The sequence below is a fragment of the Myodes glareolus genome, chromosome 24 (assembly GCF_982192425.1).
Source record: "Myodes glareolus chromosome 24, mMyoGla1.1, whole genome shotgun sequence".
Classification (NCBI taxonomy): Eukaryota; Metazoa; Chordata; class Mammalia; order Rodentia; family Cricetidae; genus Myodes; species Myodes glareolus.
The window spans coordinates 47051752-47075728 of NC_142049.1; the positions used below are offsets into that span (position 1 = coordinate 47051752).

Here is a 23977-nt window from a genome sequence, read left to right on the forward strand (position 1 = left end):
AAGGTTAGCTGGAGAGAAGAGGGAAGGAGAAAGAAAGGGAAAGAGGAATGAAACAAAGGGGAATGGAGGGGGAACAGAGGGACAGGATAGGAGGGAAGGGAGGAAGCTTTGGCCAACGGCTCATGAGACCAAATCCTCATCCCAGGTTGCATTGCCTGGAAAAGGCCCTTCTCTCTAAAGTCCGACTTTCCCATCCATAAAATGAAGAAAGCTTGAATAGACAACTTCTCAGACATATGCAAATATAAAACTTCAATAATGGTGGCTCAAATTCTTCAGGGTCAAATGAGTGATGTGCTATTTAATTTTATTGACACCTTGAGAATCTTCAGTCTGTCATAAAATGAGACATTCACTATAATTTCAAAGGCCACCTATATAGTTGATAATTCAAATAAAAATTGAGACTCAATGATGAATCCTAATTTTAGTAAAATTTCCCAAATTTCCAAAGTCACATTATGAACAATCTCACATAGGAAAGGTTAATACAGGAATACAACTTTCCTTTGTGCTTTTCTCAACTTCAAAGGAAAGGCAATCTTGCAAAGAGACTACATGAAAAGATGAGAGCATGGGGAGAATTTACTTATCAAGAATGGATTGTTCAACTGGGGAGGGAGCTGCCGGTCAAGTGCTTGTCTAGCATGCATAAAGCCCTGAGTTTGATCCCTGTATCCCATAAAAACGGGGCATGCCTGTTATCCCAGCACAAGGCAGGTGAAGGTAAGAGGAGCAGAAATTCAAACCATTCTAGCCTACACAACGGTTTGAGGCCAGCCTGAGCTGCATGTTGTCACTCCCACCTCACAAACAGGTCACACAAGTTAAACGACCTGATCAAAACCACAGAGCTAGCAAATGGGAAAGCATCGGGAATATTAAAGCCAAGTATTTTGAAGGCACTTACTCCATGCCATCATTATACATACTGTCACAATTAACCCACAGAAGAACCCAATGAGTAGGCTGACCCTCACATCTGAGACAAGAAAATAAATACCCAGAGAGAGGTTTGGTCTTAGATGCAGAGCCAGCAGCTATCAAGGCAATGTGAGGATGAGACCTAGTCACCTGGCCACAAATGCAGCGTACTTAGCCATTGTTCATTTAGGCCACCAAAGTCACACACCTGGGTCAGAGGCACAAAGAGAGCCAGGCTAGGGGTGATCTTCATTCTTAGCTCATACGGCAAAGATCAGAGTCCCACAAGATACAGCCATTACAGAAAGCTACTTCATTCAATGGCCACCAAATCAGAAATCAGACTGGGCTGCAGAGCTAACTGCAACATGCAGAGTCCCAAAACAAAAACAGGAAAGAACAAAACTCCAGGCTGATGGAAGGCCTCCAAGGATCCCCAATCCTAACTCATTTAGTAGCTTGCCTTCTGGTCAGGCAATGTGCAATGTCCCCAAAGATTCGTGTGTTTGAATACTTGATCTTCGGTGTCTTGGAAGGTTGTGGCACTTTAGAAGATTTGACGAGCTGAAAGAAATGAGTCACTGAACTGTAGGCTTTGAGGGGTAAAGCACGACCTGACTCTTGGCCTGAGCTCTCCTGTTTTCTGGTCCACAGAGATGTAATTGCACTGAAAGCATCCCACAGTACAGGCCCAGGCATTTCAGCTACCATGCCATTCCCCACCATGATGGACTGTAGCCTCTGGAGGATGATACACAATAAACACTTCTGGGTGGTGGTAGCACAGGCCTTTACTTCCATCATGGGGTGGGGGCGGGGGGTGGGGAGATAGGCAGATCTGTATGAGTTCAAGGCCAGCCTGGTCTACAGAACAGACTCTTCTTCCATACCTAGTGCTGCACTGAACACACACCAACTCCCTCCCCTCATGGAGCTTCCATTCCAAAGGAAGAGAGACAGTTAAACCCACAAAACATATATATGGGGTTTTTTATGAATTACTAAGAAATAAAGTGGGAACAGCAAACAGGCAGCATGAGGAGAGCCCCAGGATCGGCACCAACTTCTGGCCATGTGCTTGAACTTCCCTATAGCAAACCACATTTTCTGCCCTCCCTCTCCCTCCCTCTCCACCCCATCCCTCTCCCTTCTCCCCTCTTCTTTAAAAATTGCTTATCTAGCTGACATAAAAATTGCGAATGTTAGTAGTGTATCACATTATGTTTGATACATATATGCATATATACATATGATCTATACATACATATACATATTCTGTAGTGTTCAAATGCCACCCTTCTTTAAGGAAGAACCCTAAACTTAAAAGTCTTAGCCAATCCACATAGCAGTAACAAGTTAACTCTCGGGCCCATGGTAAAAGCCAATAAACACTAAAGCACTTAGCAACATCTAAATACAAACTAAATGTTAGTAACATTGTGACTTTTATTCTCTAAAAAGCCATGATGAGTCCCTGCTCTGATGAACTCAGGTCTTCAGGCTTTGAGACACTACTGGGCCCTTGGGCTTCCTGATCCTGATCAAGGTTGGGATCCAACAGTACTTGAGTCTGCCAGTCACACCTAAAAGGCCCTGCGCTGGGAAGAAAACGCCCTGGTTGAGGCCAGAGCCTCTGCAGATGTTTCCCAACTCATTCCATATTCAAACGCCACAGCTTCTTCCAACACTTTTAGATTCTTATTAATAACACTTTAAAATGTAGATTGCTGCCTAATCTTAGCTGTGTAATTAAAAAAAAAAAATAATCTTGCTTCTCTCCCTCCCAGCATGAAAGGAAACTATACCCTCAGGGCTTCTGCAGCTAAGAATCACACCCTGAACAAAGCTGGTAGGAGGCTCAAGTTGGGGGAGGAGCATCCAGTGCAATGAAGGCAAGAGACAAGTCTCAGCACTTGATTTTAGAGAAAATAAAACTGAGGCTATGGAAGGGAAGGATCCTCCAAGGACACAGGATGCGCTGGCAGAGCCTGGGCCAGGACTCCAGTCTGCTACTTCCCAGCGGTCTCTCCACCAAGTAGGAAAACAGACTGGAAGAGGGCTTCAGAGAACAGAAATGGAGCCCATGTGACAGAGCCCACCCCAAGAACAGAACCCTGCTTATCTGGGTAAAGAGCTATTGGTTTGTAATTCTCAAGCGCTCATGAATGCAAGGCTCAAAGTTCTTCACCCTTAGTGCAGCCTCACCAGCACCAGACAAGAAGGGACCTTAAAGTACTCCTTATGCAGTCAGTCCTGAAAGAAAGTCCATTACCTTCCCCAAGGTCAAACAGGGCAAATCTAAGAGGAGAGCCCGGGCTGCCCTGATCCCGGCACATGCTGTCCACAGCTTCAGAGAAAACTACCAGTCAGTCTCTCAAGCCATCACTACCTACCTCAGTCCATTCCCCGGAAGCTTCTTGGCAGGGAAGAGCGGGGAAGTGAAATCTGTGTGTCCCTACTCACTGCCCATGTTCTAAGAATGGATACTTGGGAGGCCCAGGGACTGCACAGTGGAAAAACACATACCCTCCTCCTTAATTCTTTCCAAATTCCCCTCTCCACACCCAGGCATGCCTGCAGCCCTGGGCATCACCTTCAGTTTTTGTCCATTAGAAATACCTTATCAGCAGTTTTTATTTCTGAAATTTAAAAAAAAAAAGTGAGAGAAAAGGAAAGAAAAATGACCAAGAACTATGCCCTGCTGCCAGGGATGCCGCTGTCTCCACTAATGACAGAGACTTGCGGTGCCACTGCCGAAGGCTAGAGGTGGAAAACTTCAGCCTGGGCATGCAGAAGAGCTGGTGATCCTCCAGCAAAAACCGTACAGCTCTTCACACAGCCCAGCCTGAGGCCTCAGTTTGTACAAGGGAAGAACAGGCTAGAGCCAGCGAAGGCTGTAGAGCATACATACCCACTGTGTGAGGAAGCCAGCATCTCACTTCTGAAAACTCAAGAGATTCCTCCTAGATACATTATCTATCCCCTCAGTTTCCCCAAGGACTGGCTTTCTATCAATGAGAGAGACCTAATTAGAATCTTCCTATTGCAAAGATAATGGTTGTGACCAGTGTTTGAGAGGGCAAAAATTTACCAAGGCAAGAACAGAGAAGGACAGGAGCCTACCTTGGGATGCCAATTTGTGATCAACCACTGAGAACCTTTGTGGATATGACTTCATATGATACCTCTTTAAGTTATTCTAACCCCAACCCTGGAAAACTGTCCTGGGTTATCTAAGAGAGATGAGCATAAAAGATGTAGTAGAGGCCTAACAAAGCTGAGCAGCAAGGCAGTCAGGTGATGTACTGTCAGTGGCTTGAGGACTTGACACATGGGGGGGGCAGCAATGAGCATCACCACAAGGAGTCACTGAGAACTCACTGTGTGTAACACCAAGTAGAAGCCTTAGAAACTCAGTCATTTCAAAGAGGGGCTTGGGAGAGGCTGGGATAGAGGCCCACCATGGAGCTGGTGGACAGTTCTTAAATGCATAGGGCTTGTCTGAAGGTCCACGGTGGGGCAGCCTGCCCTCCATTCTCAATCTGCTCTGCTCTCTGTTCCCATCTGCCCCTCAGGCCCCAGAATAAGTCTCCATTGCCAGCATCCCACCTGCCAAGAACTTCCAAATCACTGGTGCAACTTGTGTAAAACCTGGGCACAGTTTCAGACTACCTCACCTGGCAGTCACCTTTGGTCCCAGCAGAAGCCATTAGCAGCAGAGCCGTGGTGGCTCCCTCAGAGAGGATGACTTCTCCATGACTGCAGACTGAGAGAGGCACCTGCTATTCTGGAGTTTTCCTGTCACAGGCTCAGCTCCAACAGAATCAGCGAGGTGCTGTTACTACGGGCCATCTGCCAGGACCCGGAAACAGCATTGTTACATAAGGGCCTGGGATAATGAAGTTTATTAAACTAGATTCTTCTGCCAGAAAGGAGACAAAGCATTTGAAACCTCCCTGTAAAGGAGCAATGTGGAGAGTAGAGAGGTGCTGGCCAAGGGCCCACTGGGTGCTAATCCTGGCTCTGCTACTCCCTAGCTGTGGGAATATGGGGACAAGCCATCCTTCCCCTAGGCTTCTGGTTTTTTTCAAATTAAAAGAGAGAGAGAGAGAGATGGCTCCTTAGAGCATTAAAATTCTATAGCATTTTCACCAAAAAGGGAGAGACAAAACTAAAGGTCGGGCCTTCCATCAACTAGGAGGGAAGACCCCCATGGACTCAGGGTTAGAGTGTGGCTGCCTATACACATGGCACTGGCAAGCACATGGGCCCTTCACATCCAGCACCTTGTCTGACCCTCATAGCTGTAAAGATGATGTTTCCCTCTTCGTTGACAATGAGCAAAACCAGGCCCAGTAACCAGGACAGGTGACCCTTTCTCTGCCCTTCTCTCCAGTTCCTCACATGACAGATGAGAACAAGCCTTGACAATATGTCCATAGGAATTAAAGAAGTGTTGTATAAAAGTCCTAGCAGAATGACTAACATAAATGAGGGATCCTTTCTTCACACACCTCTACCTCTTCAGGGAGCTGCTGGGAGAAGCCCTAGAGATGGCCATTTTCAAGTCCTTACTAGACGCTTCAAAGGCCCCAGAGAGAGGCTTCAGTGGGTAAAAGCACCTGCTGCCAAGCCTAACAACCTGAGTTTGATCCCAGGCAGTCATATTGTAGAAGGAAAGAACTGACTCCTGAAAGTTGTCCTCTGACTTCTGCATAAGTCATGTTTGCTGTGACACCCGTACACACGCATGCACTTACAGAGCACCACACAAAATAATAAAACATAATTTTTGAAATGGGAGGTAACATGACAGCTTGCTAAATGACCAGAGGTCAAACCAACAGACCAGGGAGTCGGGTGAGTGGATACTAACAGCTACCCACCTTGGAGGAAAGGGCTCTTCTTAGAGTCCAATGCACCTAAGACTCGAAGCAGAGAGCAAGTCTGAGGCCTGGGCAGAGGAGCCTGTAAGAGTCCTTGTGTGATTTCTGATTGCCATACATCCAGTCCCTCATAGAAACCCTCACCATCTCCTCACAGAATGAGAACACACTCCACCACACCCACAAGTGTCCAAGGATTTCTCACCCTGCCTGGCCCACACCAGGCAGTCTTCCCCCTGCCTGGAATGCCCTCCCTAGCCTAAGTCAATTCAAATACTTGTGTGAAGGGATGCAGGAAGGAACCATGAGGAAGTGAACAGCACATCCCGCGAGGCAGAGAAGTTCGTCATCACGGCTCTCATTTCACAAGCAGAGAAATGCAGGCCCAGGGAGGTTAAATGACTTTCCCAGAGTGCCAGCAACTGCAAACTGGAACTTGGAGCTTGTTCCGCAGAGCTTCCTACAGTAAAATCTTTCTCAGATTGAAAAGAGCTGATTCCTCCAAGATTCCTCAAAATGGATCACTGTCTTCTTGGCACATACTGAGAATACTTTAAGGAACTGGCTGTCACTGGTTACAGAGAGCTCCAGAGGGACAGGCAAGGTCTCCAAGAAAGGGTAAAGCATGGTGTCATGTGTCAAGAACCTAAAAATGATGACAAAATTACAGCCTGGCCACTTAATGCTCACTTTGAAAGCTCCTGGAACAAATCAATCCTCACCAGGAAAGAGGAGAGTTCCTTGAATGGCTCCCAAACCCTCTGCCGGTGACCTCTGAGCCCTTCCCAGGGCCATCTAGGAGTCTAAGCAGGGCTGACAGCCTTGCCACAACTTTGCTTTTTCCATTGGCTATGCCTTTGCTCCTCCCCACCCTAAGATCGAGGAAACTGTGAGAGCCTGAATGTGGACATCCCCCTGAAACAACTGAAATCCTGGCCCTAATGTACTATGTAAGGGATTATGGCCTGTGGAAAGCAACCAGGTCATGAACAGAATCAGTGCTTTTCCTCTGATACATCAGGGGAAACCAGGAAAATAGACTCAGAGAGGAATCTGCCAGCACTTGGTAAGATTTTGAGATCTGGACTGTGGGAAATTAGCTATTTCTAAGCCATCTAGTCACCTAAACAAAAACAAGCACCTGCTACCAACCTACCAACCCAGTGAGGTCACAATGAGGGGGATAGCATGGCCTGAAGTGAGCTCAGACAGCGGGACTCACAGGTCCTCTCTGTTTCTTAAGCAATGGTGCTACTGTAGAAAAGACACTCAACCCCACTAAGCCCTGACTGCATCTGGATCCTCACTTGGGAGACTAAGAAACCTGAAGTGGCAAAACAGAACTGGACAGAGCAGCAGTGTATGGAGGGGGCCCAGCAGACACTGGTCCTGTGCCTCAAACTTGCCCTCTTGAGCGTTACTCTCTGCAGTGTGGCTCTAGCAAGGCCATGCCAACTAGCTGTTTCTTGGGTATCGGGGGCTAACGGATAGCCCCAAAGTTCATCCACAACACAGCCTGCTGGAAGGAGAACAAAGGACTAGTCAGAATAGAGGAGAGTCTTGCCCTTGTGGGTAGGAGAGTAGGAATCAAGAGAGCCAAAGGACTCTGTCCCCACCCTGTTCCTGCCTCAGATACCAATCTCTGACTCTCCAACAGAGCAGCCAGCTAAAGAGGCCACCCCAACCTCAGTTCCTTTCATAAGCAAAGATTAGCAAGAACTTGAGGTCCCATCAGCTCTGACCTTGCTAATTCTGACTCTGAAAACTGTCCCCACCTACCTGTCTCCAAGGCTGTCTGCCTGCCCACTGCTGCCATCTGGTGGCCTGCAGGCCCTGCTGCCCTTGGCATTAGCCAAGCACTGAAGTCCCTTGAATGAATGTACCTACTCCAAAGGTGGCTCTTGCTTCAGCTTCAGGTGGATACACCCTGCACTGTTTCAGGTCACAGATCAATGGGTAACCCTTGCAAACACAAAAACAGAAAACAATGGCCTGTTTTCCCCTCTAGTAGAGATGACACAGCAGCAGCTAGGAACTGATCTTTCTGAGGAAAGACGAGGTGGCCTGCTCAAGGGTCCCAGGCTGCCTGGCTCCCAGGACAGTACACTTCACTGTACTGTTTAGGGAGAGTGGGTATTTGCAAATCAAAACTAAAAATAGTCTGAGGCTGAGGAAACAAACCCTTTGGAAGGTAGGAAATAAATTGCCAGGACTCCTTGCAAACCCTGAAAAATAATAGGGACATAGATAGCTTGGGCACTACCTAGAAAAATAACTGGGAACTACTGCTATCCTTGGACCTTGAGAGGAAGATGGCAAGAAGAACATCTGCAGAGGTTTCCTGGAGTAATACCAGGGCCCCCCCACAAGCTGAGTCCTAGCCTAGGCAGATATCAGACGGGAGAAGAAAGACAGGAGCAGCCATGTCTGCGTGCATAGTTCCTGCACTGCACCACACACTCAAGACATGAGCTGCTCTGGTCAGGACAACATCTATTCTTCTGTGACTCCAGACCTTGCTGTACCTGGCCAGAGCAGCTCTGCAATGGTGTGCTGCTGGATCCCTTGGGTTCACAGGGCACACCTGCTCTTTAGAGAACCTGCTTCTCAAACTCTTGGCTGTCTGCAGCCATTTTCTGTGTTTTATAAAGCAGGCTAAAAAAGCAATGTGTAACTTTACCTAGACCACTTGGCTACCCTTTCCTCTATCATCTCACATCTACAATCTATTTACATTTTGTAGAGTGCTTTCCAAAGTGCTTTTCCTTTAAAATGCTAGACTCTGGGTCCCGCACACAGACCAAGGCTCCTCAGGGAATGTAATCAAACAATGCTTCCCTCTAGTGACTAGATGCAGTCTCTACATCCTCCCAGATTAGCACGCTAGTTAGGCTACCCCTATCCCACTCTACACAGGCCACCAGTCAAAGGTGCCCAACCCCAAAGAAGATCAAGCCCAGGAACCAGCTCAAGCCCTCAGCTGGCTCCACAGGAGTGAAAGAAATCTGTCTTTAGGAACAAATGTACTTTGGAGCACTGAGACCTTTTATGACTTTCAACTCCCCTCTGCAGATGAGGAAACAAAGGCTCACGGATGTCCAAAAGAGCCCAAGCTGATCAAGCTGACTCATAACTGAGCCAAAAATAGAGGCTACTTTTCCCGCCTCCTGCTACAGCCTCTTGCCTCTTTTCCGTGTGACCTCTCAACTAAGGTCCACGAGAGAGACTTGCCAAGGACATTCATACTGCACTGTAAGGGGATAGTTCCATGGACTGAAGAGGGAGCCATTTTCATTTTAACTTTGAAATAGTGTTTATGAGGATACAGTCAGATTGTACGATCTCTCCATCCATGTGTGCACTCCCCCCACCCTCAACATATATAATAAAGTATAAATAAATAAAGTATAATTAAGAATTTTTTTAAAAAAAGAATCCCAATATCTGCAACCTCTTACCAGCCACAGAAGAGGAGGAACCAGAGAGAATAAGAGTCTTGTTAGCATAGAAAACAGTATGCAGTTTATTCAAGCCCATGAGAGATAATAATCTGGTATATTTCTTCCTAGTCTCTTTAGAACATGAGTTAAGAATTAGGAACGACAGTATAAGGCTATCCTCTGACATTCAGCCTCCTTCTCTAAAGGACGGTATGCTGTCCCGGTATACAGCTGTGCCATAGATCTTTAACCAACCTTCCTGCATTTCACTTGTTTGCTCATTAGGCTGCTGGACATGGCATGATAATCATTGTCTGAACATATCTCTCTATGCTGATTATCCTTAAGCCATTGTTATTTCTCACAGAATAGAATTATGGAGCTGGGATGACCATAAAGATAACAGGTCTACCAAGATGGCTCAGCAAAGGCCCCTCAAACAATATCTGACAATCTGAGGTCAATCCCAAGGTTCCACAAGGTGGAAGGAGAGAACTGAGTCTTGCAAGTCGTCCTCTGGCCTTTACACTGATGCTATGACATGTGCAGTCCCTGCAGCTGTCCTGCAACACATACAATAAAGTATAGTAAAGAACTGGTCTACAAGAACTAGTTCCAGGACAGGCTCTAAAACTACAGCAAAACCCTGTCTCGAAAAACAAAAACAAACAAACAAAAACTTTTCAAAAGGTCATCCTGTCTGAGACCTCCTACTGGCACATGGTAAAAGAGGAGCCAGAAAGCTTGAGAGTCTTACCAGAGGGAAGGAAAAAACAAAAGAACCAACTTGTACACACTCCACCTATTAAAATGTGACCTTCCCAAAGCCCAACCACAATTGCTTGTCCTTCCCTCTGGGCACCATCTCTTCTGAAACCCTAGAGCCCCTGGGGTCTTGACCACTCCTCTGGCCTCCTGCCACACTCTCTTTATTCTTCTACTAAATATTTAATTTGTACATCCAACCACAAGCTTCCTAAAGGTAGCTTTGGACTTCAGTGTTCCCTTCATTCCGTAGCAGAGTGCAGCGTCCCTACAGTCAACATCCTATAGACAAATGCTAAAGGATCCAAGATAACCAAAAGTCCTTCTTCAGAGTCTGGGACAATGAAATAGAGCTAGAGAATGGCTCTGTTTCGAAGAAGAAAAGCAGCTCAGGTATGGAGCTAGACACTCTGAGACATATGAGGACAAAAAGAGTGAGTTCAAGCTTAAGATCTGCCCGTCCACATGGACCAGAGCTGGTCCATGGGTCAACTGGGGACTCACCTGTGAAGTTAGGATAAGAACACTTAGCAGACAACTTCTATGGAAAAGTGTCTGTGCACACACTTTATAGTGATCACAGTGACAGCTGCCCATGGAATTGCTGCTGTACCATCAGGAAGGGAAAACACTGCCTCTGCGAACCCCAGTATGGCTTCCTGCACCTTGTCCCCAGGCTCTGTTCCACACACATATTCATTTGCGGGGAAGCAGGGTCTTCTGGAAGTACAGGTTCCTGTATGGAAAGAACCAAGTCTAGCCAGGCTCTTGGATTTCCATCACCCACATTTCACTATCTCTGGAAAGAGAAGGACAGGGTCAAAGGAGTACTTGACTGAGAGTCATGAGGCTTGAGTTCTGATCCTACTCCTTCACCCATTCCCTGTGCTTCCCCTTCCTGGTTCCTCAGCCTCACCTTTTCCAAACTGAGCCAGTTAGGCCAGAGAGTCTCTGCATTCCCATCACTGGTGGGCAAGCTAGAAGTTCCAGGGTAAATGCTAACAGCGTTAAGTAATAAGCACATGACCCACTTCGAAACTGTTCTCTGGGTTCCCTCTGACTATCAACTATGGGGTTCTCAAAGTTCTAAAGCTCAAACAAACATCACAAATTCCAAAACACCTGCTTTAAATAAACCTATGAGGTCAGAACTTCCCTGAGGTCCACTGAGGTTTCATGATGCATGGTCCCCTATTCTGGAAGGGATCTTGGCCCAAAAACAGAAAAATCTGCATTGGGTATATTTATAAACTTCGTTCAGTGTGAACCAATGTGGGCTTGGATTTCACTGATGCTCAGACATCAAATATAATCAAAAATTTCTTGGTCTGTGATTCCTGAAGAAAAGAGAATAGCTAAGAAGCGGTCCTGTCCACGTATGCTTCCTGTCTCTAAAGAAATAAGGAAAATAAGTCAATTAAAAGAATATTACTAAGAGGAGGGGGTAGAGAGATGGCTCAGTGATTAGAGCACTTGCTGCAGCCAAGCAGTGGTGGTACAAGCCATTAATCCCAGCACTAGGGAAGCAGAAGAAGGTGAATCTCTGTGAGTTCAAGACCATTCGGGTCTACACAGCAAGTTCCAGGACAGCCAAGGCTATACAAAGAAACCCTGTCTCAAAAAAACAAGACAAACTAACAAACAAAAAACAACCAAACAAAAAGAACACTTACTGCTTTTACGGAGAACTCAGGTTTGGTTTCCAGCACCCATACATAGTAGCTCACAACTACCTATAACTCTACTTTGAGGGGATCCCTCCTTTCTGAACACCAGGCACACACATGTTACATACACACACATACATGTAGGCAAAATACCAATGCACATAAAAATAAATAAATCTAAAAGAAAATTTCTAAAGACTATTACTAAGACTGGGAAGGACAATACGGAAAGAGATGAGACTGCCTAGGCAGCAGAACTGATCTGGGCTTCCAAGGCTGCTTCCAATCTTCTTTTTCTGCTTGGTTTTAGTTTTCTCACCTTCCAGGTGAGGAAGACGCTTCCTCCATCTCTGATTCTCTATAACATCCAATACTCCAGGCCTTTTTTGGGTGACACAGAAAAGTAAAGAAAGTCAAAGAGCTCTCTGCATTTGGGTTCATGTTTTCAATCCATATCCCTTGGAGACCACAAGGCTACTTTTAGGATGTCACATGGTTCAGGGAAAGCTTCCAGCCTCCGGAAAGCAAAGAACTCTAGACATTCTGACCACCCCACAATAACATTTGGAACCTGTGAAGAGCATTCCCTTGAAAGTCTAACAAATTGGCAGCAGCCAGCACTTGGCATCTGTAAGCACTGATGTCTCCACACATCTCAGGACAATGTGGAATCAGCCTGTTACCTACGCAGAGCACTCACAGAGACCTCTGCGCATGAAGAAGAACACAGCATACTAGTCCAGGGAGCTCTGAGCTTTCCAAAAGAGCCGAAAAAGCTGATGTGACTGAGTGGTTAGGGATGTGGGTCCAGCCCTATGCTTTACCACGTTACTCATTTAATCCTGAACCAGTTTGGCAATTTCCCATTCTTCTAGTGTGGGAAAGAGTTTGTAAGAGCTTGGCTTGTTCATTTGTACACGTATCAGCTAACAACCTCCTGAATGACAAGTGCTGGGCTAAGAATTGAAGAGACAGTGGCAAGAGAAAATAAGCACTCACCTGTTCTCATGGAGCTTATTAGTCATGGGAAAAGGAATTCGTCAAGGAATGGATAGTTAAGTTGGTAAGGGACCTGCCTAGCATGCATGAAGCTTTGAGTTCAATCCCCAGAACCCCATAAACTGTGAACAGTGTAATCTTGGCACCTAGAAGGCAAGAGGATCACAAGTTCAAGGTCAGGTGACCCTGTCACATAAATAAACAAAACAAAGGGAGGGTCACAGTACCATGAGGACAAAAGTATCAAGGCAACCATGGTGGTGACCCAATGGGTACAGGAGGGGAGAAGCGGGGAGCAAGGGCAAGCCACGCACAAACTTAGGTCCATCTGACAACAAAATCATGTCTTTATTCTTCTTACCATTTACTCATTCTCTAGGTAATTAGCTACTGAACATTTACTGTGTGGCAGCCCTGTGCCAGGGTACAGCCATGAGTTAAACGAGTTCTCACGGAATCTACAGCCTAGACATTAAACATGTAAGACAAACAGATGTATGCAAAGGCAGACTGGGAAGAGAACCACAATGGGTTAAGTTCAACAGGTAAATGACCTAGGAGGTCAGAGGGCTTCTAGAGCCTTGATAATCCAATAGAGCCTCCAGCCTACTGTACGTGAGTGAAAAACTTGAGGGAACAGAGCCTGTCAGGGAGCAGCACAGGCCTGTCCAGCCAAGGAGTCCTCGGTGGAGAAGACAGCATATTTCTATCTTGCCACAGATCTGCTAGAGCAGAAGCTCTTCTAAGACAAGATCAAACAGTGAATCAGCTCACACAGCCCAACCTCAGGGAGCTTCACTAGTGCAGACATTTCAAAGCTAACTGCGACCATTCATAGATTGGTTTTCTTGACCACACAAACACACTATGTAGCAGACAAGAAGATTTACTATCTTACTTGAGAGGAGCAGTGAGGATGTGTGAAACAGCTGAGACAAGGTCACCAAATGAGGAAACACCCAACTCTGCCACCCAGCTTTGTGTAACATCTCCAGTCAGGAAACGGAACATCTGACTGCAGGTCACGGGGGCTAGATAGTCACCCAGGAGTCCCATGAAGTTCACGGGGGCTAGATAGTCACCCAGGAGTCCCATGAAGTTCACGAGAACAATGATGGGGACATTAAGAAGCTCAGGAAAGGTTTCTAGAATGCAACTTCACCAGCCTGAAACACAGGTACCCTTGCCAACTCTCCCAGATTAGAACAGGTCCTCCTGGCCTCTTTTCAAGTGCCTCTGACTAACACAGAAAAGTATTTTTCCATTGCAAACCTGCAGGCGGGCAGTAAACTCCAGGAGTGCAGAGAGTGCATCCCCACTTCTGTACAAACCATCTGGGAAGTTATTCAGGTGCCATCCAAACTGCCCTGGCTACACATCTGCCAATGAGAACGTCAGTTTCAGGCACTGTGTCTCCACCTTGACAATACAAGTACCTGAACTGCATATTTTTCTTGTACAAAGAAGGGGCACCTTGGCATCTTGCAGGGTTAGAATATTCAGCTGCTTCTTTGACCTCCACCCACTGGGATGTCATTAACAGCCCCCAAATGTCATAGCCCATAATGTCCCCAGCCATTGCAAATGTCCACAGCAGGACCAAAGTCACCTTTTGAGGAAGCTTCAATCTTGAGACTATGGAGAAGAAAGGCAAAGTGCCCTGTCCTGGTCACTACACACAAACTCTTTTGGATCAGTATCACAAAACAAATGCCTCCCCATAAGCATCTGTGTGCTGCTGTGGTCCTCCACTGGAGCTTCAGCAGGAGTCAAACAAACTCCGTGTTGCACTGATGAACCACTTGTGATCCCGCAAGGAAAACTTGTTCCTATAACTGAGAGCAGCTGAGTCTGATTAAATGGAAGCTCCGGATGCTTCTCTCAATGACATCAAGCCAGAGCAAAGGCTGACATGGCTGCTACAAGGAGCACAGAGTGATGAATCAGGATCCTCCCATTCACCCCCAATTCAATATAATACCCAGATATCCAAACACCCCAGCTTTTAACTATTCTTGACCTGGGAGAAAGGGGAACAGAGTGAGGTACATATATACAAGAAAGCTGAATTAGCAACTTAATTAAACAGCTAAACCATTACCAAAAAAAAAAAATCATGCCCTCAAGTGGAGGTGGAAACACAAAGCTGAGATTCCAAGCAGCTGGAGTGACTCAGTGCTAGCAAGAACGCAGCTGCCAACTCCCACCCCAGGGCTGGGCCCCTGGCCGGGCCTGAGGTCCACTCCACTACAGTGCGTCATAGAAACACCACTTCTGTCTCTCAGTCAGCCACTTAACCAGGTACAGGGATTACTCACAGACTCACTCCAGTATGGTAGCAAGAGTGTTTTGCTGCACTGTACTCATGAGCTGCCCACCTGTTAACACCTAATCACTCAGTCTGCCGTCACTCACTGTCTTGCATACTTGGCTCTGTGCTTGCGTATCTCATACTGTAACGGTGCTGAATTCTCTAATATGGGTCTGCCTCTCATAAAGGGCTCCTTAAGGGCACGTAAACAGACATTTATGGGTTGATGGTTGGATGATTGACAAACAGGGATGGACAGATGGAAAGACAGATGAAGTTTTCTATCCCTATGTTTAAGAAACCTGAAGCTCTTTGAGGAAAGAAACAACTTTCTTTCTAATGGATAATCTTCCTAAGATCATCCCCTCACCTGGCAACATGAAGGTTACTGTGTGTCATCCTTAGGCAGGCCACCATTTCGAAATGATTGTTAACATTTTGAAAAGATCAACTAAAAGCATCACAGACACGAGTGCTCACAAAAACGTAAGTACAAATGTATGTGGCAATGTGTGATTTACTGAAGAGAGCTGAAGCTATGAGAGAAACCTGAGAGCTGGAAAGCTCTAGAAAAGTGGTCAACAGGGATTTGGGGCCTGAGATGGAGCAAGCAAGACCAGAGAACTCCTGAGAAGCCCTGAAGTTCAGAAGGCCTTGACATGATATTAAACTGTCTGAGAAACTGTAGATCAGCAGGGACTGCTAGACAGCAGGAGTGAGAGGCCATGAAAAACTAAAATCCAGAAGAAAGGAATATAATAGCCAAGAAAGACCTGACCTAAGGAAGAGATGAAAACCAACTCAAGGAAAGGTGAAGATGCCCAGAGTTGCCAGGCATGTGGTGGTCCTGAGGAACACAAGGACTCAAGCAGTGCACACAGTGCATCAGTGTCAAACTGGGGTTTAAATCAGAATGCCACACCAGCTACTAACTCAATTTGAAATTTTTACCAATACTTTCTGATGTTTTAACACAGATCAGGTGGAAATAAAAATAAAGCCATCACTTCAGCCATGGCCAGGCAAGAACTTACCAGTACCTGGACCAACCTTTGGGTTGTGTTGGCTGCTATGGATGTCCTCTCAAAACGTCCAGGTCTCTTAGGAGCAGAATGAGCTCACCAATCCAGTCTTGCATTTCCAGGTGTAATCCAGAGAGGAAAAGCCACATCTGGCTGACGGCAGAGGATACCAAGTCCTCCTCTTTCCAGTATTTAAAGTCCCCCACCCCTTCCTTAACTCATGAGGGTCTGTACAACTGTTCTTCCCAACCCCAAATTTTCTGCCACACCCTCACCTGTCTGAGCAACCAGGTGTGTCCAGCCACTCCAGACGGCAGTGAGCTTTTCATTCTGAAAGCAACGTGCATCTATTCTCTGGGGCAGAAGAAGGAATGCAGCCAGGGAAGCCAGTTGCCCATGTTTGTTCCGGCCCCAGACATACAGTTCTCCTGTATCTGAAACAGAGGAGAACAGGAGGTGAGGAAAATGACCCAGAAAGGTGGGGGACAACTCTGAAAAAGAAATGGCTAAAAAAGAATGGTTTCCTACTTACACCACAGGATTTAGTGTGCCATGCACAATACAAAATTTATGTACAACATAATCAAATATAAAACTTACAAAAAACTGTACATAATGCAAGTCTAGTGTATATAATACATCTCTCTCTTTCTGTGTGTGCACATGTGTGTGTATGTGTGTGTGTGTGTGTGCGCGCACACACACTTACATAATAAATCATGGGGAGTGGTATATGCACACGTTGGAGGATGGAGGAGTTGCATGTATCCATGAGAAGAGATCCTGAAAGAAAACATCAGATGTCCTGTTCTATTGCTTTCTGTCTTATTCCTTCGAGGTGTTCTCTCACTGCAGTTGGAGTTGGCTGTTGGCCAGGAAGCCACAGCAATCTCCAAGTCTCCGCTCCACACAACGCTAGGGTTATAGGTGTGGACATAACACAGCTTCTTATGGAGATGCTGAGATTCAAATTGAGGTCCTCACGCTTGCACAGCGAACACTCTTACTCACTAAGCCATCTCAGCAGCCAGTTTTCTGTACTGTTCTCAATGTAAAACTATATTACCTTCTGTTAAGTGGGAAATCCTTAAAACTTTTAAGATAACAGGTCAGAAGATACACTACTTGGGGACTGGGTATGTGGCTCAGTTGGCAGAGTGACTGACTGGCATACACAATCTCCAGCACTGCATAAACTGGGTGTGATGGTGCATACTCACAATCCCAGAACTCCGGAAGCAGAAGCAGACGGATTAGGAGTTTAAGGTCATTCTTGGGCTACATAGTTAGCTCAAGGCCAGCCTGGACTACAGAAGACACTGCTAAAAAATGATATGCTATTTAAGCTTAAACCTTTTAAAATGAAATAGTTCCACCGTCCATCAGAAAAGAGTGAGCTAACACTGCCCATCTGGGCAGCCCCCGAGCTCATCTGTAATCCTGTGATAGAGGCAGCAGTGACTGGCAGTGATGTAACGGGAGGAGGAAGCCAATGCAGAGTCAAGTGACTCCGGCTGCTATTCCTGGATCTGCTAACTAGCTATTGACCTTGGACAAATCACTTCCTTTCCAAGCCTTGCTTTCACCAGCTGAACCTGGGAAGGGAAGGCTGCTGGCAAAAAAGGGTGGAAGATACAACCAACATCACTGCTGACCAGAAAACAACCGGTGGGTGACCATGACAAGCAAAGAACGCATGCCTATCTAAAAGGTGCTTAAGTTCAAAGATAATTTTTAGATGAAAACCAAACAAAACGAAGCCAAGGCTGTAATTCAGTCTGTGAGACATCAGTCTGCAGCTCTTCAGAGCCCTCCATAAGGTTTCCCATTCTGGCAGTATGACAGTCTACACGTGCACTAAACAACAGCACTAGCCACCAACACCTGCCGTGTGGCTGGCACACATGAGAATACGCAACAAACTGCAGAGCTATCACCAAAAAACATACTTCATTAGTAATGTTCCTATTATATTAAATAATATTTTGGATATTCTAAATAAAAGGCATTACTAAGATTAATTTTACCTGTTTCATTTTTTGGAATATGGCTCACAGAACTGACCCAAAAGATAAGTTAATCAAGCCTGGGAAATGTTAAATGACTCTTTCAGATCACCTGGCTAACAAGGACTCACAGCCAGTGAAAGGACGAGGAGTCAGGCCTGTTTCATTTGGTGAGTTCCCTATAAAGTTTACAGCACTGCTTGCCCTACAGTGGTCTCATAGTCCCCAAAACTGATCAAAGGTCAAACAGGATCATTACAGCCATAGCTCAGGAATTTCCAAGTTCCGTCTGACACTCACTGGATGTGGGACACAGGACACAGCACGCTATGACCCATTCCCTTACCTCTAAGGTGAGGATGCTTATGACACAGTTCCCATCACAGGTGGCCCTGAAACACTGACACCCTACAGGTCTATGATGTGCATTGGGCTTTCGTCAGAGTGCAGAGGTCTAAGAATCCCTTACAGGAGGGCAGAGACAACACCCTTATCCCACACAACATCAACCCAGTAGATGCTGGAGAGCCACAGAGGCGCCACCGGTGTGGAGCTGATATGACTCAGAATATCTAAGCCATCTTTTTGAAAGGCAGACTGTCTTCCACATGGGGATAGTTACACTGTTGCATCAGCAGGTAAAATTAAATTCTGCTGCAATGCCAAATGGTTACATAATCTACAAGGACTCCAGAGAAGAGGTCTAAAGAACACTGAACAAAATGCAGTGTGCTAACAGTCCAAGCAAGATGAGAAAGGAGGGCTATTAATCTTGACAATTTTTAACTCACTTTCGAAATATCAAAAGCCAATTCACTTTGTGACTATACTAAAAATGATTAAATGGACACTTTAAAACGGTGACTATCATATATAAATTATAGCTCCACCAAAAAAAAAAAAAAAAGAAAAAGAAAAAGAAAATCCTGTCTGGGTATAAAAGGCACCACAGGAAAAAGTGGCCATGTAGGAAATAATACATTTAGTAATCACATATCTTTGTTCTCTTTTAAAACTTGATGTTAGCAGTTAATTCAATAATTTCTAAGTTGTACACCATCAGTCAAATCAATTAGGGCAGAAAATAAATGTGTCTTACTACAACAAGGATAAAGTTGCCATCACTAGCTGTGGGCTGCACAAAGCACCTGCAATCCTGTGTCTCCAGAGAAGAGGGGGACCAGGTCCAGGGAGTCACTCAAGAGCCAGCATTCAACTCAACACTTTCACCAACCACCAAAGTGAAACACAGGCTACAAATTGATGTCTCTCTTGTCAGCTGATTAGTTGTTTTAGACTCACTGAACAATAGTTTATTAGCAGCTCAGAATTTCTTAAGTATTTAAACTTTCACACTGTCTCTGGTACTCTGTAAACGCCAACAGTTAGTTGTCAGCTCGGTTGGACCATGCTAGGCTGTGAGTTTACAGACATGTACACACATGAATTTCCACACAAAATATAGCAGTATGACAGTCCTCACTTACTGCTTAAAATGAAAGGCATTCGACTCCGTGTGAGAGGTCTAACAAAGATAAGCTCCTCAGAGGTATAGGCTGAAGTCTACCCTGTCTTAGCATGACAATCCAGGTCAAAGGAAAGGGAAGACCTTCCTGCAGGAGGAAATGATGAATGGATTCCTGAAGAAAGGCCACTGGGTAACTTCTATTGCATTAGCACTGATGGCAAGTCAGAAAACTATGATGTAAGAGCTGAGCATGGTGGTGCACACTTGGGAGATAAAGGAAAAGAATCAGGAATTCTAATGCCAGCCGTGTGTGTGTGTGTGTGTGTGTGTGTGTGTGTGTATTTTTCCTCATGTAACTCAGGCAAAAGACTTTCAATAAGTTTGAAGCTATCCTGGGTTACATAGTGAATACCAAGCCAGCCTGGGCTGCAGAGTGAGACTCTCTCAAAAGCAAAACAAAATAAAAGAGGAGTATGCTATATGGTCAAGTACTTGCTCCCTGACACTTGGTCAACAATGAGCTACATACACAATGGTAGCCATACCATACAGCCTAGGTGTACAGTGATCAGGCAATGATACGCCCCCATCACTGAGCAATACACGGCTATATATAAATATACTGGTGATATCATGATTTGCCCATCACAACTTCCCCAAGGGGAAGATAATCATTTCCACCCTGTATAACTGAAAAAACTCAGATGATGAGCAATGAGCCTCAGCTTGATGGGAGTGCTTTACATGTACTATCAAATGCAGCCTCTACACCTTTACACCTGTCCATAAAGTACTTTGCAGATGAGATGGTCTCAAAAGATAATTTGTCTAAAATTATGTCAAGAATGGTATCAAAACTGTCACTCCAAAATTTATACCTTCCCTGGCTGTTTCAGTTTCACTCAGAGACCATAGCATGCAGCTATGAAGAGTACATTCAGCTCTGAAGAGCTGGTACCTACCTGTTAATGCAGCTGAGTGGTCAGATCCGGCAACGACACATACCGCTGTGGAATTTTCAAGGCCTGGAAAGGAAATATGTTTGTTCTGAGCTATATTTAGGCTAGAACACATTGCATGAAGAGTGGACTCCAGGGCCCAGCATCACCTAGGCACGGGGAAAACCAACCAGTGCAGGCAAATGTGAGCAGCAGTACTGGCAGGAAGGTTGGCATGATGGAGGCAGTGACGTAAAGGGGTTGAACAAGTCAATGGGTTGAGGATAAAAGCACAGTCCTCATTATCACACAGGAAAAGTACAAACATGAATGGCAGGAAAGCTAGCAGAATCATGCAGTAATGAGTTGGAACCAAACAAGTAAGTGTAAACAGATGCACAGACATGAGAAAATTCAAGTGAAATGTATGTATGTATTTCTGAGTTCTACCTGCTGGGCAAGGTTGAAGGCAAAGGAATTCAAACCTTCAGCTCCTATTGTGTGCAGGACTCAAGCACAAACCAGGCCTTGGAAAAGCACACAACAAAGTTCTCTGAACCCGCTTCTGGCCTCCAAGTCTAGTAATTTACCTTCCTGAGCTACATCGCTTCCACCACTATGGCAGAATCCCAACCCATCCTGTTAGGAATTGGGACAGCCTATGGTAATTTATGGTCTATCCTGCAGAAAAACACAGTCGAGTCTGCAACTGTTTCCAGAAACTTCTGTTTTACTAACTAATTAAAAGGCACCTCACATTTTTAAGTGTCTTGTGGAATAAACAGAACAAAGCAGAAGTTCCCAGTCATATCTACCAGCAAGGAGTCCTGGGCCTTAGGGGTACCAAGGTAGCAAAGTGAAGACAGAAGAATACAAAATGATGGACTTGGACTATGAGGGCAGAAAGCTGATGAGTCATTCAGGGCCATCCAAAAACTCCTCAGACAACTCTGAGCTGTCACTCCAGATCCCAAACTGGCAGTTTAAGTTAAAGAGTTTTGTTATGCCTTCCGGTTACTGACCCTGCACTAAAATATAGAGAACAACATTCCATTTTCCCCTTAGCATAGGAGGACACTGGTAACCATTAACACATAGCAGAGCAGTGCTATTCACAAAGAGAAGGCAATGCAGGCCAGTTGGGGAGTCTTCACTGAAAGAGCCACGTCTGAGTCAGACCTTGAGGAAACCCCAGGGCTTTCCCAAAGAAAGAGAACAAAGAGCACTCCCAGCAGAGCTGAGAGTCTGTCCACAGGTACAAGGGCAACTACCCTGCTGAGATAAGGAGATCTGGGAAGTGAGACCTGTGACACACACACACGCACACACACTTGCATTCATGCATACAAGCACACACAGAAAGAGAAAGGAAGGAAGGAGCGAAGGAAGGAAGGAGGGAGGGAGGGAGGGAGGGAGGAGGGAGAGAGAGGGAAGGGGGGAAGGAAAAAGAGAAGAAAGGCTGTGATTTTCAAGTCTTTCAAGGCAGACAAGGTAGCACACTTATAATCCCAGTGTTAGGAGGTGGAGCAGATGAGCAACTCAGTGGGCTGCAGGCTTGTAAAAGACCCTGCCTCATAAAACAAGTGGACAGTGCCAAAGGAACAACAGCCAAGGCTGTCCTCTGGCCTCCACAGTCACATGCATACATGTACATACATAAATATACGCACACACAACCAGAATGATCCCAACGCACGAGTGCCTCACTATCACTACAGTTTCTATTCTGTCCCCATCCTTTCCTGACACCCATCCCCCCAGTCTCTCTTGTTTAGAGCTCGGGAAGAGTTGGAGGTCTTCATATAGGGTTTTCCTATAGCCAACCGTCAGCAAATTGGGCCCAAAAGTAAGAGTTACAGAGAAGAGATAGATGTGGTACCATACACAAATCAGAAAGGCCTACAAAGAGTGGAGGACAGAGACAAAGAGCTGAAGAGGACCTGAGAGTGGAAGACAAAGTAGAGAAAAGAAAGGAGGGGGTGGTACCTATAGGTCAACTAATCAAAATAAGACCCACCAGCAGGCCCACGAGCAGAGTGCACATCACCTACTGTCCACATGGAGACACCCCATGCTTGCTCTACATCCTCACTCATTCCTGATTCCCTCATGGCAGAAGGAAATGGCACAGAGGCACAGCCAATAGTCTTCTCTGTGGAGTATAACTGCCTGCACTGAGAGGTCATTTCTGTCCCCTTGGCCATGCAGGAAACTCAGCAGTCACCCAGATGCCTTGTGGGTAACTTGCACCTAGGATTCAGGACTTGCAGACTCACTAGATTATTACATCCTGTTTCCAAACTCCTACATCGCTTCCAAATAGCTATGATCCAGTCTAGAACTTCCTTGCTGGTCTCCACTTACCTGCCAGGCATCTATCAATCAATAGGTCCCAGACTCTGGTGGCAAAGATAGTGAGTTTCCTGGGGCCACAAAAATTACAAAAATACTGGCATCCCAACCAACAGAGAGCATTAGAACAATAAAGAAATACCAAAGGCTTAGGGCTAGAGAAATGGCTCAGCAGTTAAGAGTACTGGCTGGACCTGAATTTGGTTCTCAGCACCAACAAGGGAACTTACAACCATATTTAATCCCAATTCCAGGGGATGTAACACTCTCATCTGGCCCCCCTGGGCACCTGGCATGCAAGTGATGCACAGACACACATGCAGGCAAGATAGCCATACAAAATAAAGTAACTGTTTAGAAAAATAATGAGAGAGAGAATGAAACTCCACTTACCCGTTTTCTGAAGGTCTACTTCCTTCCTCACAAAGTAATCAAAGACTATAAAGAAATAAGGAGCTCACCTGTCACTCTGCTTGGTTCCTTTGCTGTCAAAAACAATGGCAGTGTCCGCCCAGGACACAACCGTTGTCCAGAAGATGCCAAGCCAGTCCCCCACTGGAACACGCTGCCACTCACTTCCCAGCAGAGCCGAAAGGAAAAGAGAAAATATATGTCAAGTTAAACTACACTGCTGTTAGACCCTCACTGCTACGGGAAATTCCCAATGGAACTGCAGCCAAGGTGAGTGCTACACAGGGGCTGCTTCAAGGGCCACAGGAATTACCTGCCACAGCAATTACCTCTGAGCCAAATACAAATCCAGCTTTTCAGACAATCTAAGACCATGAGAAAACTCCAATGTAGTAAAACTTCCTCTCAAAGTCCCAGGCCCTGCCCCACAGCTACACCCTGAATGCTAACCTGCTAACCCACAGCTACACCCTGAATGCTAACCTGCTAACCTGAAAGGAAGCTTGAAGACCACCGAGTGCACACCCCACATTCACTACATGAGAGATTGAAGATCCAGAAGAGAGACTGTGATTTGGCCATGGTCGCATGGGGAATCAACAGCAGAAAAAACATTGGGGTTCAGCTGACACTCAAGGTAGTGCTTTTCTGTCCCAAGGTGAATTTGGATTTTCTATTGCCAAATACAAGTGTATCTGTGACTACAAGACAGCACGGCAGTCATTATTTCAGTAGAATGGCCACTTGAACCTACGTACCCACATCCCTAACCCCATAGAAATGCACAG

General features: G+C 45.7%; 1 protein-coding gene across 8 annotated transcripts in view; it reads right to left on the reverse strand.

Moving 5' to 3' along the window:
• Sergef (secretion regulating guanine nucleotide exchange factor) overlaps nt 1–23977 on the reverse strand; it is a 208622-nt gene that overhangs the window by 164683 nt on the left and 19962 nt on the right. For all 8 annotated transcript variants that reach the window (XR_007230898.3, XM_087901561.1, XM_085682758.2 and 5 more), the window contains 3 exons: nt 23240–23353; nt 20451–20513; nt 16290–16448 (listed from right to left, as the gene is read on the reverse strand). Coding sequence is in view for 7 of the 8 variants with exons in the window: in XM_087901561.1 (XP_087757687.1) it covers nt 16290–16448; nt 20451–20513; nt 23240–23353 (336 nt within the window). In the remaining variant the exon portion in view is untranslated. The remainder of the gene's footprint in view (nt 1–16289; nt 16449–20450; nt 20514–23239; nt 23354–23977) is intronic.